At 43.4% G+C, this 19,191-nt stretch overlaps 1 protein-coding gene across 5 annotated transcripts in view; it reads right to left on the bottom strand.

The window, feature by feature from the left end:
* Positions 1 to 7,704: 7,704 nt before the first annotated feature.
* The window catches only part of LOC141182615 (uncharacterized), a 65,594-nt gene continuing 54,107 nt past the window's right edge, over positions 7,705 to 19,191 (bottom strand). For 2 of the 5 annotated variants that reach the window (XM_073660776.1, XM_073660775.1), the window contains one exon: positions 7,705 to 9,362. In XM_073660776.1, the coding sequence (XP_073516877.1) occupies positions 7,837 to 9,362 (1,526 nt within the window). In that variant the 3' untranslated portion in view covers positions 7,705 to 7,836. Of the gene's footprint in view, positions 9,363 to 12,591; positions 12,683 to 12,880; positions 12,979 to 13,061; positions 13,183 to 13,265; positions 13,446 to 13,574; positions 13,725 to 19,191 lie in introns of those variants that run through there. The other 3 variants (XM_073660773.1, XM_073660774.1, XM_073660777.1) reach the window with 3 other exon arrangements.

Genomic DNA, 19,191 nt, shown 5'->3' with positions numbered 1-19,191 from the left:
AAATTCCACTCTGCACATGTTGCAAAGACTGTGGCAGCAGCAATGAGTCCTGACGCAGTATTTCATGTTGTATAGCGAGAGCCAACACAGTACGGATGTGGGGCATATCACATTCATGGAGTGGGCACAGATTAAGGACCTGTACACCCTTCTGCACAGTTTTGAAATGGCTACTAAGATGGTTAGCGTTGACGATACCGTCATCAGCATTACTATTCTGGTCATCTACATGCTGGAGCAGACTTTGAATAGCTTGTGGCAGGAGGTGGTTTTCCCAGAAGAAGAGGAGGATGCAAAAGGTATAACAATGTCTCAAAGATCCAGACTGTCATCACACAGGGGGGTGCCAAGGGTGGATGGATTACTGCTATCGAGGGGGGCTGGTGATACAAGTCAAACTGTTAGTGAAGGTGCAAGAGGCGAGGAAGAAATGGAGGAGGAAGAGGTGATGGGCGAGCAACAGTCAGGAGATGAAGAGGATAATCATCTCCTCTCTGTTGTTCGTGGTTGGCGGGAGGCGACGGAGGAAACAAGCATCAGTGTTACCCAGCCACCAACACAGCATGGCCTTGGACCTCAATGAAGAGCCCAACATATGAGTGCCACTATCTGCAACAGGATCCCCATATAGTTATGATTCAAAATAGTGCTGACTACTGGGTTGTTCAATCCACGCTATAAGTGTAAATTTTGCCAGATGCTTCCCACCCTGGAAATGGACCCATGAATGCTGGAGTATCGAAACACACTTTTACACAACCTTAAGAGAGGTTTTCCCCAAGACAGCAGTGAGGCGTACTGTGTGCATCGCACCTGTAGACTTTCAACCTCCGGCATGTCAATTCAGCAATGCCAAAACAATAGCAGCAGCAGTGTAAGTAGCAGTAGCAATTTCTGTGAATCATTTCACACATTTTTTGCACCAGCTTGGGCACCAGCACAACAGAATCCAAGTCTGACACTTGGTGAACTACTGGAGAGGATGGTGCAGGAGTATCTAGTGCTCAATATCAATACTATTAGGGAGGGTTTGGACCCTTTTACATTTTGGTCTTCAAAAATGGATGAGTGGCCTGAGCTCGCCTGTCACGCCTTGGAGGTTTTATTATGCCCAACAGCCAGAGTTCTCTCAGAACGTGTCTTCAGTGCTGCTGGTGGTGTCCTGACGGATAAACGCAGCCAGCTGTCCCATGAAAGTGTAGGCCGCCTAACTTTCATCAAGATGAACAAGTCATGGATCTCCAAGGACTTTTGCACCCCAATCACAGACTGTACAGAGTAGGCGATGTTCTAGTTTTTAGTGTGCTGCATTGATCTCGTGTAATTGCAGTCTGTGATATCTTTAGCATGGCTTCTGTGCCTGCTGTTGCTGCTGCAGATGTTAACACTAATTTTTGGAAATGTGAACACTCCTGGTTGGGTCTCCATCTGCTGGGTTGGCTGTAGTGGAAGAGGTGTCGGTCCCCATTATACTATTTCCACTCTACTGAAATTGATGCCACTTTGGTGGTGTCAGCCCCTAATTTAGGGAAATGTAAACACTCCAGATTGGGTCTCCATCTACTGGGTTGGCTGTAGTGAAAGAGTTGTCGGTCCTAATTATACTATTTCTACTCTGGTGAAATTGATGCAACTTTGGTGGTGTCAGCCCTTAATTTTTGGAAATGTGGAGACTCCTGGTTGGGTCTCCAATCTGCTGTGTTGGCTGTAGTGGAAGAGGTGTCAGTCCCCATTATACTATTTCTACTCTAGTGAAATTGATGCCACTTTGGTGGCGTCTGCCACTCATTTTTTTAAATTTGAAGACGCCTGATTGTGTCTCCATCTGCTGGTTGGCTGTAATGGAAGAGATGTCGGTCCCAATTTTACTATTTCAACTTCACTGAAATTGATGCCACTTTGGTGGTGTCAGCCCCTAATTTAGGGAAATGTGAACAGTCCTGATTGGGTCTCCATCTGCTGGTTGGCTGTAATGGAAGAGATGTCGGTCCCAATTTTACTATTTCAACTTTACTGAAATTGATGCCACTTTGGTGGTGTCAGCCCCTAATTTAGGGAAGTGTGAACAGTCCTGATTGGGTCTCCATCTGCTGGGTTGGCTGTAGTGGAAGAGGTGTCGGTCCCCATTATACTATTTCTACTCTACTGAAATTGATGCCACTTCGGTGGTGTCAGGCCTGAATTTAGGGAAATGTGAACACTCCTGGTTGGGTCTCCATCTGCTGGGTTGGCTGTAGTGGGAGAGATGTCGCTCCCCATTATATTTGTAACCTGGTGAAATTGATGCCACTTTGGTGGTGTCAGCCTCTAATTTAGGGAAATGTGAACACTCCTGATTGGGTCTCCATCTGCTGTGCTGGCTGCAGTGAAAGAGGTGTCGGTCCTAATTATACTATTTCTACTCTGGTGAAATTGATGCCACGTTGGTGGTGTCAGCCCTTTATTTTTGGAAATGTGGAGACTCCTGGTTGGGTCTCCATCTGCTGTGTTGGCTGTAGTGGAAGAGGTGTCGGTACTCGTTATACTATTTCTACTCTTCTGCAATTGATGCCACTTTGGTGGTGTCAGCCCCTAATTTAGGGAAATGTGAACACTCCTTATTGGGTCTCCATCTGCTGGGTTGGCTGTAGGTCCCCATTATACTAGTTCTACTCTACTGAAATTGATGCCACTTTGGTGGTGTCAGGCCCTAATTTTTTTAATTTGAAGACTCCTGATTGGGTCTCCATCTGCTGGGTTGGCTGAAGTGGAAGAGGTGTCGGTCCTAATTATAACATTTTTACTCTGGTGAAATTGATGCCACTTTGGTGGTGTCAGCCTTTAATTTTTGGAAATGGGGAAACTTCTGCTTGGGTCTCCTTCATGTGTGTTGCCTGTCGCAGTAGGCCTTCCAGACCATCAGGCTTCCACTTACTTTCAGTCAACTGCCTTCCTTAAATTTTTGTACCAATACTAATCTATGAAATTCATATTTCTGCCTTCTGAGTGTGGCTGAGCATAAAAGCAGGTTGAGCTGTTGCATGTGTTATCAGGGCTCTCAGCACAGCAGGCCTACACCGATTCCTCACCCACCTTGTCTGAATTTGAAGTTCAATTCAAAGCTGTAAATGCTGGCCCAGACCCTGATACCTCATGCATGGCCCATGACTGATTGCTGCTGTGTCATTATAAAATTTGCACTGTGGGTCAATTGAGGCCACTTTCCTGGTGTCTGCGCCTAATTTGATCTGTTTTGGCAGCTTTTGGGCCCGTTTGAAAGTGTTGTGTATGCGTTTGGTTTTGCCTCCCCTTGAATCCAATGGTGTTCAGCTATGTTCGGCGAATATTAGATGAATAAATCGGTGAATATTGCAAAATCGGTGATCGTAACCGGAACCGAATATTGAAGTATTCGCTCATCTTTAATGGAGAGTAGTCATCATGGTGGAGACAGGGGAATGTTGATTGTAGGGAGCTTGGCACATATGGCAGACTTTATGTACTTCGGCCTTTACCGTGACCCTCGTGTTACATTCATCTTGGCCAAAAGAGAGAACTGGGTGTTCACCCTGATAGACAAATGGTACAAGGAGAACCTTGCATTTCTCCTTCCTGAGGTAGAGAGGCCTACTAAAATGGTGCTTTATCAGAAGGCCATTGTGGAAAATATGTTGAAAAAATTCCCATCAGACAATGCTAGTAACAGGGGGCAAGCTTCCTTGCCCAACCAAGGAGGAAAGGCAAGGGAGACACACACACACACACACCAGGTACAGATGATGCAGGGGTACACTGTCAAAGGCCTGGGCCAATTTCATGACACCCTACCAGTGTCCATGCCCTGATGACCGGGTATTTATGACAAGGAGGGAAAGGTTTTTAAAGATGATCAAGCAGTACCTGGCTGACAGGCTCACTCTGATAAAAATGAACAAAGCCAGGATTAGCCCTGACTTTTCCACACCACCAGATGACAGCAGCACATAAAGAATTTTTAATCTTCAATATTTGAATGAGGCCTGCCAGTTGTTGCCTTCTAGAGTCAATGAATGACCCTGCTTATAGTAGTTTTTTCCTTTCTTTGCACTTTGAGTGTAGAAGTGCCACTACACTTTGTTCACAATATTTTAATGAGGCACTACAATTGGTGCCTTCAAGGGTGTATGGATGACCCTGCTTGTAATTTTGGGCAGGATTTGCACTTAGGGCATAGCCTTTATGAGTCTAGGAGTACCACGACATCGCAATTTGAACAGAATGTGTATGAGGCCCTCCTTTATAATATAATAATTTTATTTCTATAGCGCCAACATACAGTACAGACCAAAAGTTTAAAGATTTTTCTGTATTTTCATGACTGTGAAAATTGTACATTCACACTGAAAGCATCAAAACTATGAATTAACACATGTGGAATTATATACTTAACAAAAAAGTGTGAAACAACTGAAAATATGTCTTATATTCTAGGTTCTTCAAAGTAGCCACCTTTTGCTTTGATGACTGCTTTGCACACTCTTGGCATTCTCTTGATGAGCTTCAAGAGGTAGTCACCGGAAATGGTCTTCCAACAATCTTGAAGAAGTTCCCAGAGATGCTTAGCACTTGTTGGCCCTTTTGCCTTCACTCTGCGGTCCTGCTCACCCCAAACCATATTGATTGGGTTCAGGTCTGGTGACTGTGGAGGCCAGGTCATCTGACGTAGCACCCCATCACTCTCCCTCTTGGTCAAATAGCCCTTACACAGCCTGGAGGTGTGTTTGGGGTCATTGTCCTGTTGAAAAATAAATGATGGTCCAACTAAACGCAAACTGGATGGAATAGCATGCCGCTGCAAGATGCGGTGGTAGCCATGCCGGTTCAGTATGCCTTCAATTTTGAATAAATCCCCAACAGTGTCACCAGCAAAGCACCCCCACACCATCACACCTCCTCCATGCTTCACGGTGGGAAACAGGCATCTAGAGTCCATCCGTTCACCTTTTCTGCGTCGCAAAAAGACACCGTGGTTGGAACCAAAGATCTCAAATTTGGACTTATCAGACCAAAGCACAGATTTCTACTGGTCTAATGTCCATTCCTTCTGTTCTTTAGCCCAAACAAGTCTCTTCTGCTTGTTGCCTGTTCTTAGCAGTGGTTTCCTAGCAGCTATTTTTACCATGAAGGATTGCTGCACAAAGTCTCCTCTTAACAGTTGTTGAAGAGATGTGTCTGCTGCTAGAACTCTGTGTGGCATTGACCTGGTCTCTAATCTGAGCTGCTGTTAACCTGAGATTTCTGAGGCTGGTGATTCGGATAAACTTATCCTCAGAAGCAGAGGTGACTCTTGGTCTTCCTTTCCTGGGGCGGTCCTCATGTGAGCCAGTTTCTTTGTAGCGCTTGATGGTTTTTGTAACTGCACTTGGGGACACTTTCCAAGTTTTCCCAATTTTTCGCACTGACTGACCTTCATTTCTTAAAGTAATGATGGCCACTCGTTTTTCTTTACTTAGAATTTGTATTATGGCAAGAAAAAAACAGCTAACAGTCTATTCAGTAGGACTATCAGCTGTGTATCCACCAGACTTCTGCACAACACAACTGATGGTCCCAACCCCATTTATAAGGCAAGAAATCCCACTTATTAAACCTGACAGGGCACACCTGTGAAGTGAAAACCATTTCCGGTGACTACCTCTTGAAGCTCATCAAGAGAATGCCAAGAGTGTGCAAATAGGTCATCAAAGCAAAAGGTGGCTACTTTTGAAGAACCTAGAATATAAGACATATTTTCAGTTGTTTCACACTTTTTTGTTAAGTATATAATTCCACATGTGTTAATTCATAGTTTTAATGCCTTCAGTGTGAATGTACAATTTTCATAGTCATGAAAATACAGAAAAATCTTTAAATGAGAAGGTATGTCCAAACTTTTGGTCTGTACTGTATTTCACAGCACTTTTAATTGTAGAGGAGAATTGTACAGACAATAAAAGACATTACAGAATAACAATCACATAAATCTACAGATGTCAAGAGGAGTGATGGACCTGCTCGCAAGCTTACTATCTATGAGGAGATAGGGGAGACACGAAAGGTGGACGGTAACAATTGTTTGTATTGTAACTCTTTCGGCTAAAATTTCCCATAGACGAGCAACCAAGAATTAGGAATTGCTCAGTGAGTAACAAGCATCCGAGTATTTCAGTGCTTACTCCTCCCTAAAGAGCTTTCAAGTATCTCATTGATAAATTTCCAAAGTTGAGCGAAGAAAGGATAAAGGAAAGAGTCTTAATTGATTCATATGCTTCTCCAAGATAATGAGTTTCTCTGTTGCGGAGAAAGGAAAAGGCTGCATGGGTAGCATTTGCATTAGTGGTAACTAATTTTTTGGGAAACTCAAAAGCAGATAACTATGAAGCGTTGGTGGAAAGTCTCCTCAAAACCTATAAGGATCTGGGTTGTAACATGTCCTTTAAAGATTAATTTCTTACATTCGCTTCTAGACTTTTTTCCATCAAACTGTGGAGCAGTGAGGGACGAGAATGGTTAGAGATTTCACCCAGATATTGCAGCTATGGAGAAAAGATATCAAGGAAAATGGAATCCATCAATGCTTGCAGATTAGAGTTGGACAATTGTAAGAGTTGATCGGATGCAGAAGTACAAGAGACAAACAAAAGAGTTGTCACTGAATGAGGAGCAAATTTTGTAATGCAATTTCTGTAACTGTTTATAATTCACAATAGTGTTTACACAGATTTTAGTTACTTGAATTGTTGCCAAGTTTCCTCTAAATAAATATCAGAAAAATGGCATAACAAAATATTCTGCATCTTTATATTTGCAAAAGTAATTATGTTTCAAAGTCCTGAAACTTTTATGCATTAATTATATGTAGCAGTACAAGGAAAACTCTCGGATATCATAGAAACAAGAGACAACTAAAAAAATTCTTTGTCAGATTTGAATTCACGAGTTCAAAATCATTAAGAAATGGCTCATTTCATAAATGAACCTGACAACTTTTGAAAATATGTAAAAAACAGTGTTACATCTGAAAGATCCTTGAGCTAGTCAGGTGGAAGGTCCTCAGGATGTGCAGGTCCCGGTACCTTCCTCTTCTGCTCTACACCAATCGGTTAGAGAAGTGTGGTGCTGGAGGAGACAGAGAGCAGTTCTCTCAGTGACCAGGAAGGACACTGCCTGATTTTTTCCTCTGTCACTGGAAGCTGCCTCCAGTCTATAAGAAGTACTCATTTGTTAGCAAGATGTTTTTCTTGCTAATAGTGTGTCTTATAGTCCACAAATTATGGTAAGTTCTGAAGTAATTCCCTTTCTCATTTAATTATATGACTGTCTGGTATATGTTTTTGTACAATTTGTCAATAACATACCCCAATCAACGCTGTTGTCACAGTCCCCACCTCCAGACAAATCGAACATCACAAAGGAGCCAGAGAGCAGCCACAACCAAAGGCTTCCTGTTGATGTTCAATACGTCCGAAGGCGGGGACAGTGAAACTGGCACTGATTTTGCGCAGGGCTCAAGTGATGTAACAACCTCATGTGAGCTCCGGGAACGTGAGTCCTGACACCGCGGGAACGTGAGTCCCGACACCGCTGGAACGGCGCTGGCACGGGATCTGAGTATGAGTGTTTTCATTTCAATGAGGCCAAACATGGTGCAATTTTCAGTTAAAACATTTCCAAAATTCTGAATATGAAAAAGGCTTCTCCAGTGTATGGGTTCTCTGATGTTTATTAAGAGTTGATTTCCAAGTAAAACATTTCCCACATTAAGAACATAAAAAAGGCTTCTCCCCTGTGTGACTGCTCTGGTGACTAAGAGATTATTCCTTCACACAACATACCTCATTATGAACAGGAAAAAGGCTTCTCCCCTGTGTGAGTTCTCTGGTGCCTAACTAAATTTGATTTATCTACAAAACATTTCCCACATTCTGAACATGAAAAAGGCTTCTCCCCTGTGTGAGTTCTTTGATGTTTATTGAGAGTTAATTTCAGGGTAAAATATTTTCCACATACTGAACAGGAAAAAGGCTTCTCCCCTGTGTGGGTTCTTTGGTGCTTATTAAAGCTTGATTTGTGGTTAAAATATTTTCCGCATTCTGAGCAGAAAAAAGGCTTCTCCCCTGTGTGAGTTCTCTGGTGGCTAACTAGATTTGTTTTCCGGGTAAAACATTTTCCACATTCTGAACATGAAAATGGCTTCTCCCCTGTGTGAGTTCTCTGATGCATAACAAAATCTGATTTCTGGCTAAAAAATTTCCCACATTCTGCACATGAAAATGACTTATACCCTGTGTGATTTCTTTGGTGGATAACAAGCTGTGCTTTCCGGTTAAAACATTTCCCACATTCTGAACATGAAAAAGGCTTCTCCCCTGTGTGAGTTCTTTGGTGACTAAAAAGAGATGATTTCTTCACAAAACATTTCCCGCATTCTGAACATGAAAAAGGCTTTTCCCCTGTGTGAGTTCTTTGATGTTTATTGAGAGTTAATTTCAGGGTAAAACATTTTCCACATTCTGAACAGGAAAAAGGCCTCTCCCCTTTGTGAATTCTCTGGTGCCCAACTAAATTTGATTTATCTACAAAACATTTCCCACATTCTGAACATGAAAAAGGCCTCTCCCCTGTGTGAGTTCTCTGGTGGCTAACAAGATGTGCCTTCCGGTTAAAACATTTCCCACATTCTGAACATAAAAAAGGCTTCTCCCCTGTGTGAGTTCTTTGGTGACTAACAAGAGCTGATTTATGGCTAAAACATTTCCCACATTCTGAACATGAAAATGACTTATCCCCTGTGTGATTTCTTTGGTGGATAACAAGATGTGCTTTCCGGTTAAAACATTTCCCACATTCTGAACATGAAAATGGCTTCTCCCCTGTGTGAGTTCTTTGGTGACTAAGAAGAGATGATTTCTTCACAAAACATTTCCCACATTCTGAACATGAAAATGGCTTCTTCCCTGTGTGAATTCTCTGGTGGCTAACAAGATCTGTTTTCTGGTTAAAACATTCCCCACATTTGGAACAAGAAAATCTATTCTCTGCTGGGTAAAGGTTTTGATATTTAAGAAAAGACTTTTCGAAGGGAAAACTATTTCCATATTCTGAAAGTGAAAATGGCTTCTTTGCTTTAGGAGCAATTTGTTTTTTAATGCTTATTTTGTGACTATGATTTTCCTTAGTAGTCAGCAATGAATCAGAAGACAGGACCTGTTTCAAAGGATCAGATGACAGATCTTTGCTGTGAAGGGATGATGGTATATCTGGAGTAATTGCATTCACTTCCATTGTATCATGTGGTATCTCAAGATCATTTGATGTAAAATTTGAAGATGTCAGCTGTTCCTCTGATCTCCTGGTACAGTCATCTGCCAAGAATAAAAACAATTATTTATGAATAAAAATATCCTTCAATATTATATTTTTGAAAATTTCTACTTAACGTCTGTGAAATGGCAAGTTATGTAAAATATTGAATTATTCACCAAAACAATAACAGTTCACAGTCTAATAGAAAACCTCATAGGATGAACCAGTGGAGTATGATGTGTAAAACTGTTTGTTCATTCTGTCTCCCAAATATGGAATAAAAAGCCACCAAACAATGTTATGTAGTCAAAAATAATACCAATAAAAACTTCTACTCATCTCACAAAAAACAAGTCCCCACTCAGGTCCATCATCTGTCAATGGAAAAACAGATGTTTCCACATTATTAGTGGCTCAAAGGCTTTTGAAAAGCAACATGGCTTCCATAAACCAATCCAGCAATATCCACTCTCCAAAAAGCCAGATCTCCCCCTCGCTTTTGAGCCTTGCAGTGTGCCCAAACCACATTTAGCATCCATGTGTTTGGCACTACTATAGTGAGAGGAACCCACTTAATTTATGATGTGTCTCCTGGAGCAGAATCTGGGCACTATGTGATGGGTGTTAAAGTAGTATATTTGTAATTTTCACTCTCCATCATCCACTGCGTGCTAATTTGTGGAGTCAAAATAGTCACTACTCCTATAGATTATTTCACTGAGGGTTATAATTTCCAAAATGAGTCACTTTATGGGGATTTCTACTGCTCTGGTTTTCTGCCATTTTGTCATATTAGAGCTTCCGCAAATGGTTTGTCCCATTTCATCTGGATTTGCTCTTGGGACATCTGCTTCTGTCACCAGGAGCCGCCTTATTCATCCTGCAGGCGGCGCTGGTGATGGAGGAGACGTCAGAACCAGAAGTTGTAGGTGGCGCAGGCTCTGACTAACCAGGAAGATTAGGGTGCCTGGGACCTGTAGTACCATCCAGTCTGGCAGTATGGGTGTGTGTGCTGTCCAGCTGGAGTAATCTGCTCCCTGCTTCAGCCATTTGGAGAGCACCGCACCCTACTAAAGCTGGAAGCATATTGCTGGAAGCTGCCAGATACAGCCTTGTTCTCCTCTGGGTCAGTCCTCTGTGCTCAGCTCCCGGCTTGTGTATTTGTTTCCTGTTGTGACCTCGGCCCGTTTACTGACTACTCTTGTGTCTTCTGATTTTGTATTTTCTCTGCTCTCCTGGTTCTGACCCGGCTACCTGACTATTCTTCTTCCCATCTCACACCACAGAACAGCCTGTAAATTTAGATTCTGACATTTTGGAAAGGCAATGGAGACCTTATTTTTAAAGACTACCAGGGAATTGCAGACTCACATAAGTGAGGCAGGCCGATCCCACCACAAATCATACAAATAGAATAAAGAAAACATGTTACATCCCCAAATATCAACATATGTATGAGGGAAGAGGTCCAACACTAAATCAGAGTTGCACTCGTTTATGGTGGACCATTGGAGCTACTATGACTCCTGAGCAGAAGAGTAGAGAAAGTATTAGTGCCCCCATTTCAGGAGAGATTGTGCAGTAATCTGAATTCTTTAGGATTGAAAACATAATGTAATTTATGACGTGGAGTGAATCCATGAAACCAGGGCTGGAGCCATGCCAACACATCTCCTGCAGGCGTGAATAAATGTGCATTACAGCCATCAGCCACGCACAGCTTAGACATACAGTGGGGGAAATAAGCATTTGATCCCTTGCTGTCTATAATTTTAAGGGTAGGTTAATTTTAACATTGAGAGATAGAATATCCCCCCCCCCCAAAAAAAAAAAAACAAGAAAATCACATTGTATAAATTAGATAATTTTTTTTTGCATTTTGCAGTGAGAAATAAGTATTTGATCCCCTACAAATCATTATGAGTTCTGGCTCCTACAGACCAGTTAGATGCTCCTAATCAACTCGTTATCTGCATTAAAGACAGCAGTCTTACATAGTCACCTGTTTAAAAGACTCCTGTCTACAGACTCAATTAATCAGTCAGACTCTAACCTCTACAACATGGGCAAGACCAAAGAGCTTTCTAAGGATGTCAGGGACTAGATCAAAGACCTGCACAAAGCTGGAAAGGGCTACAAAACCATAAGTAATACGCTGGGTGAGAAGGAGACAACTGTTGGTGCAATAGTAAGAAAATGGAAGAAATACAAAATGACTGTCAATCAACATCGATCTGGGGCACCATGCAAAATCTCGCCTCGTGGGGTACCTTTGATCATGAGGAAGGTGAGAGATCAGCCTAAAACTACACAGGGGGAACTTGTTAATGATCTCAAGTCAGCTGGGACCACAGTCACCAAGAAAACCATTGGTAACACATTATGCCTTAAAGGTTTAAAATCCTGCCGCGCCCGCAAGGTCCCCCTGCTCAAGAAGGCACATGTGCAGGCCCATCTGAAGTTTGCCAATCAACACCTGGATGATTCTGTGGGTTATTGGGAGAAGGTGCTGTGGTCAGATGAGACAAAAATTGAGCTCTTACAAATTAACTCAACTCGCCGTGTTTGGAGGAAGAAGGATGAGTACAACTCTAAGAACATCGTCCCAACTGTGAAGCATGGGGGGAAACATTATACTTTGTGGGTGCTTTTCTGCAAAGGGGACATGACGACTGCACCGTGCTGAAGGGAAGATGGATATGGTCATGTATTGCGAGATTTTGACCAAAAACCTCCTTCCCTCAGTAAGAGCAATGAAGATGGGTCGTGGCTGAGTCTTCCAGCAAGGCAATGACCCAAAACGTACAACCAAGGCAACAAGAGAGTGGCTCATATGGGACCATATGAGCACATTCAGCAGCACAGAAGCGAGAGAAGGTAGATCAGCCAATAAGATATCAAGGTTCTAGGAAGCCAACAGCATCATTACCCTCCGATTTCTCTTACTGGCCCATCACATTATTTTTCTTCAACTGATTTTCTAACTTGTCAGCACATTCTACATACGCTGTCATTTAGCTTTGTAGTTTACAGATCTGGGAACGTACCGGTCAGTGTCTTCTAATCCCAGGGGGTAGGTGGATCTCCCAGGTTGTAAGTTCTATAGAAAAGGGCTTTCAATGCTCAAAGCCATTGCAACAGTTTTGGGTGTAGGACAATTTTGTGGTCTTGTGGCAAAATAGTCATCACATAATTGTTATACGGCTGGACTACACCACCGATAAAGCAGCCACAGCCAGTGACTGAGAAGAATCTGTGACTTCTCTGCATTTAGTGGTTACTACTCACCTGGATAGTCATATGTAGGAGTCTCCTCTGTACACCGCTCATCACCCCTCACATATGTCTCTGTAGTATTAATATGGGGCAGATCTTCACCCTGAAACAAATATTGTAAAAGTCACAGACAGATGGAGAAGTCACCTCTATGATCATCTCTAATCCTGCCATCTCCACCGTTCTCATTACACAAGTATAAAACATATAATACTGGTGGATAAAACAAGACTGAACACAAGACCTTCACAGTCGTCTACACATCATAGGGGAGATCTCATGACACCTTCTCTCCATCTACCTGATGATCCTGAGGAACATTGGGATCTTCTTGTTTACAGTCCTGTGGAGGAAGAGGATGGGGACATCTCTCTGGTGTTGTCCTCTTACTGGATAGATCTGCAGGAAACACATACAGGGACTGAATTCATTCTTTACATACAGATATTTATAGGCTGTGTGTATTTAGTCCTGTCTATTACCTGATGTGAGGGGCTGGGGAACCTCCATCATGACGTCCTTGTACAGATCTTTGTGACCTTCTAAATACTCCCACTCCTTCATGGACAAATAGACAGCGACATCCTGACACCTTATAGGAACCTGACACATACAATGATACTGTCATCCCCCCTATCTCATCATAGCATTAATGTATAATGTCCCAGCATTCCCAGCAGTGTCACCTCTCCAGTCAGCAGCTCAATCATCTTGTAGGTGAGTTCTAGGATCTTCTGGTCATTGATGTAGTCATGTATCAGGGGGTGAGGTGGAGGCCCTGTGATTGGGCTCAGGGGTCTTCCCCATCCCTCAGACACAGGGGCCTGACAGCGCTCACTAGAGGTCTTCTTCACTACTGTGTAATCCTGGTTATGGAGAGACACATTAATAAATCTCACTCCAGACATTTCCAGAGTCCTCACCTCTCCAGTTCTGTCCATCTGTTATTCCCATAGATAAGAATGATGTAATGTGATGTCATCAGAAGCTCTCACCTCTCCAGTAAGACGGAAAAGGATCTCTAGGGTGAGGTGTAATATTTTCTCTGCCACCATGTCTCTTACCCATCAAAGATGGACATGGACAATCAGGAAGATTCTCTTCTATAGAAAATCTTCACTGAGAGGATCCGATATTGTAGGGACCTGAATGAGAAGAAGGGGAGTCGCTGTAACATCATACAATTACTGCAGATAATAAGGGGAAACATATGAGGGGATTTATTATTTTACAGTAGTTTTCTTCTTTACATCTACTAATAAAACCTATATATTTTAGGCTACACACAACAAGTAGGTTCTTCCTCGTCTCGGCAGCTGAATACGTTTCTCATAGACTCATCTTCCATAACGCTAATTCTCGTCTCATTTACAGACACTGGAATCGGCATTATCTATACTGCAGGAGATATTCATTACACGTGACATGAAAAATAACTACTTCATAACGAGGATGACATCATCTTCTACTACGGCTCTACAAACATATTTGGCCAGAGTTCTTCACTGACTACATCACCACCCGTCTATATGAATGTTTCCCGTCTTCCCCGGACTGTAATCTTCTATCACATTAGATCTCATGTCTGATTCACACACAGAAGTTTGAGGCATTTCTAAATCTTTTTTGTTTGTACAAACACCACAGAGAGAAATTATTTGATATCAAAGTCTCCATGTATAGTGTTTATGGGGTTTATTTCTGGCCTTAGGCTTTCCTATATTACAAGAAAAACACCAGAAAAAAGCAGATAATAAAATGTTTCAAAAGAAAATTGGCACCAACAATTCTGTGTAAAAAGAAAAAAACATGCAAAAAGCAAAAGACACATTTTATTTTTTAACACGTTAAAACATTTGATTTTTAAAAAATACTGTATTTTTTGGTCAATAAGACGCACCTAGGTTTTAGAGGAGGAATATAGAAAAAAAAAATTAAGCAAAACATGTGGTCATGATGCACTGTTAAGGAAAGGGGGTCTGCTGACACTGTTATAGGGGCAATGTCCCCCAATTCTGTTAATATCCCCCATCCTGGTATATATGGCCCCCTCCTTCCTGTTATATGTGGCCACCATCCCGGGCACTCCTCATTCCCATCCAGATATGAATGGAACCCCTAATCCCCATCCTGATATGCATGGCACCCCTCATCCTCATATGCATGGCACCCCAATCCCCCATCCTGGTGTGCATGGCACCCCTTGATTCATATCCTGGTAGGCTAGGCACCCAAATACCCCATCCTGGTATGCATGGCACCCCAATCCCCCATCCTGGTATGCATGGCACCCCTTGATCCCCATCCTGGCATGCATGGCACCCCTCATCCTGGTATGCATGGCACCCCTCATCCTTGTATTCATGCCCCCCCTCATCCTGGTATGCACGGCACCCCTTGATCCCCATCCTGGTATGCATGGTACCCCTTATCACTCTTCCTGATATGCATTGCACCCCTCATCTCTCTTCATGATATGCATGGCACCCCTCATCCTGGTATGTATGGTACCCTTCATCCCTCTTCCTGATATGCATAGCACCCCTGATCCCCATCCTGGTATGCATGGCACCCCCTGATCCCCATCCTGGTATGCATGGCACCCCCTGATCCCCATCCTGGTATGCATGGCACCCCCTGATCCCCATCCTGGTATGCATGGCACCCTCTGATCCCCATCCTGGTATGCATGGCACCCCTGATCCCCATCCTGGTATGCTTGGCACCCTCTGATCCCCATCCTGGTATGCTTGGCACCCCCTGATTCCCATCACGCTGCACACACAAAAATAAACAATTATACTCACCTCCTCTCTCCTCCAGCGCTGCGTCCTGCTCGGTTGCCGACACTCTCACTGTGTGAGCCGTGCATGGCATTACTGCCATGCGCCGTCACACAGTGTGAGATGCTGTGCCGGAATAGTCACTGCTCCCCGCGCCAGAACTGTGTGCTTGGGGAGCAGTTACCATTCACTCTCCTTAATAGCACGCACACTGTACCCGCAGCGCGGCTCCTGCTGCCACTCTGCGGTCTGTGTGCCCGATATTAGAGACCATGAATATGCACTACAACCCATGGGAGTGGATTCTAGTGAATATTCATGATCTTTAATGGCAGGCAGACAGACCGTAGAACGGCAGCAGGAGCCGCGCTGCGGCTACAGTGTGCACGCTATTAAGGAAAATTAATATTAATTGCTCTCCACGCCCATGGGCGTGGGGAGCAATGCATATTCATATTCTTTAGCAGCGGGCACAGCGTAGGCTGCAGCAGGCGGCTGCTGCCTCCTGTGATCCGCTCATCCCCCGCTGCCGCTCCCCCCACAGCCGCTCCCCCCACAGCCCACAGCCATAGGTATAGAGTATGGGCCACAGTTCAGACTATAAAACGCGCTTTCCTCCAAAATGTTGGTGGAAAAAGGTGCGTCTTATAGTCTGAAAAATACGGTAACTCTTGAGCACCAGAATATCGATGAACACCGCAGAGATGGCATAGGTGCAGCGGCACCTAATAATGGTGTTTGGGCCTGCAATGTATGAAAGTCTATTAGGTCGGGCAAGAGGAAGCGTCCAATAAGTTACGTTTTAACACCCCTATACACACAAAGAGTAAAGTGGCATGAAAGCACTGATTTTGGGTGGTTTGATCGACTATATAAAGTATTTGGGGGCCTCCTGACAGATGATGTCAAGGTAGAGAAGGATCTGGCATCATGAATTTCAGAGGCTAATCCGTTTGTTCTTCCTGTAGATAATCCTCACCTAGAGGAGTCTGGAGGCGACTCTCTCATACAGACCACAGGAAAGCTGGAATATTTCTGTGTATGGGGGAGTCGGGAGAGATAGCCAACTGCGAAATGACGGTTCAGCCAACACTTATCTCATGTGTATGGGGCAATTAGTATTACACTGACAGGCAGTGATGATACACCACACTACAGTAGTGCAGTGCATCACCTGAATAATCAGAGGCTTGTATGCTGTATGATTGCACTAATCAGAGTTGTTTAAAAAATGTTTAAAGTGAAAAAAAAAATCAGTTTTAGCAACAAGAAATATCCGTAACATTGTGCAATGAGTCTGTTATCCCTATGTTAATTAACTCACGTCCATAATAACTATATTATACTCAATTATCCTATACACATTCTATACACAGTGGTGTAGATAGAAATCACAGATCCCATAGTTTATGGGAGGTATGTATCACTGAGGTGGTTATTCTCTGTGATATAAACCATAAGCATTGCTCTAGTGCACATAGTAGTAAGAGGCTTGTTTGTGCATCCAGGTCAGGTTTACGGGCAGCCGAACAGATGTGCGGGTCTGGCTGCCCGCACACCCTACCCCTGGGTGTAGTTCACATTGTAAAATGTATTCTGTTTCTCTCACACATGGTCTGTGTGTGGACGTAAGAAGGCCTCCTGCGTGATGTCTCAAGACTGAGCTGGTATACTGGATGCTATCCAGCCTGTGTGACCTGGACTGTTTCTAAAGTGCCATTGTTGGAACTGTTTACTTTGTTTTGCCTGCATTGAAAGGCTGTTTATTTTCTTTCCTTGTGGCATGGTTTATGAAGCACCAATAAGCTAGCCTGGATGTTTAAATAGAAACTGTTCCTGTGATACCTCACCACGCACCCAAGTGAGTAGTTTTACCACATTTGGTGTTAGAATTGCGGGCAGCGTTCTCAGGGAACATGTGTGACTGCTACAGAGGTGCTGCATTTCCTGGGTGAAGGCAGTCATAAGCCAGAGAGCAATGTCAGACAGCATGGAGGACCTGATTAAACACCTGGTGCAAGCCCAGCAGCAGTAGCACCAACAACAGTAGCTGGCACAATAGGAGACAAATAAGCTGCTTATGCAACAGATCCAGCAACAGCAGCACCTAAAACAGCAGCATCAGTTTGAATTGCTCGCAGAGGCGGTTTGTGGCACGGCGGCAGCTCCAACTCCAAGGTCAGCTGATAATTATTCCATCCGTAAGGCTGTGAGGAGAGTTTTGGAGAAAATGACCCCGGGTGACGACATTGATACCTTTTTGAAAGTTTTTGAAAGGGTCGCCGAGAGGAAGAAACTCCAGTGAGAGCAATGGGTGGAAATGCTGGCACCTTACTTACCAGGGGAGCCCCAGAAGGCGTTCTATGACTTAGCCTTACAAGATGCCAAAGAATATGTGAAACTGAAAACTGAAATTTTGGTGAGCCTGTGAGCGACAATGACTGTCAGGCCACAACGGGTTCAACGCTGGGCGTACCACCGAGACAAACCCCCTTGCTCCCACATGTTTGATCTGCTGCATCTGGCCCAAAAATGGTTGCAGCTGGAGTCCTATACCCCTGCACATATGGTAGAGCATCCTGTGTGATGTCTCAAGACTGAGCTGGTATACTGAATGCTATACAGCCTGTGTGTTCTGGACTATTTCTAAAGTACCATTGCTGGAACTGTTTACTTTGTTTTGCCTGCACTGAACGGCTGTTTATTTCCTTTCCTTGTGGCATGGTTTATGAAGCACCAATAAACCAGCCTGGACATTTAAATAGAAACCCTAACCCTGTGATACCTCAACACGCACCCAAGTGACCAAAGATAGGGGGAACTGGTCTCAGTAAGCGCTCTTCAACAACCATATAACCCAAAAGAGGAAAAGGAATCAGGAGCGTGTCAAGATGAAATTAGAATTTTATTACAGAAAAGGTATAAAAACAGGCAATTTCCAATGGAATAAAATAAAGGGAGGAAGACGGTGACACCAAGTACTACATAAATCAGGGAGTATACGTCAGTAAGGCAGGGAACTGTGTGTCATAGACGGAGAACCAGGGTCTAAAGAATAATCGATATTAAGTAGGCAAAGCCTAATGCAAATGCAACATGGTTCCTCAAACAGTACACCCAAAAGGATCACAATAGGTACACAACACGATCCTATAAGATAATAAAGTGCCAATGCATCAATCAGGGAAGCAGCAATACATGTAACGTGCTTAGTGCATCATAAAGACAGTAATGTATATAACCCAAGCTCCTACACTAGAAATGCTCGCAAGGTGGCTATAGAAGATATACACAATAGCTATATATGGATAATCCAGTCCTAAAGCAGTTTATAAAGTACATGTGCATAGCTCAAATAGCAATATCAGTATTGGCCACATCTAAGATAGCACCAATCAAAGGTAAATGTATACATAGGCTGCTGTACAGATCTAGTATGTTAGCAATATGATGATTGAGGGATCAAGAGATTAATAGATATGTGTGTGTCCAAAACAGATCAGACAGTTCTTGGGGTTGTACTCATTCTTCATCGTCCTCGAAACATGGCGAATGGAGTGGATACCAAAAAGTTCTATATTGGTCTCATCTGACCACATGACCTTCTCACATGCCTCCTCTGGATTATCCAGATGGTTATTGGTAAACTTCAAACGGGCTTAGACATGTGCGTTATCAGGGGGACCTTGCGTGCCCTGCAGGATTTTAATCCATGACGGCGCAGTGTGTTACTAACAGTAATGTTTGAGATTGTGGTCCCAGCTTTCTTCAGGTCATTGGCCAGGTACTCCCATGTAGTTCTGGGCTGATTTCTGACCTTTCTCAAGCC

Source organism: Phyllobates terribilis, unplaced genomic scaffold (assembly GCF_046119375.1).
Source record: "Phyllobates terribilis strain yellow unplaced genomic scaffold, ASM4611937v1 Scaffold_35__1_contigs__length_13245226, whole genome shotgun sequence".
NCBI classification, from domain to species: Eukaryota; Metazoa; Chordata; class Amphibia; order Anura; family Dendrobatidae; genus Phyllobates; species Phyllobates terribilis.
Note: the sequence above shows the minus strand (reverse complement) of the source record. Positions and strands in the feature narration are given on the sequence as shown.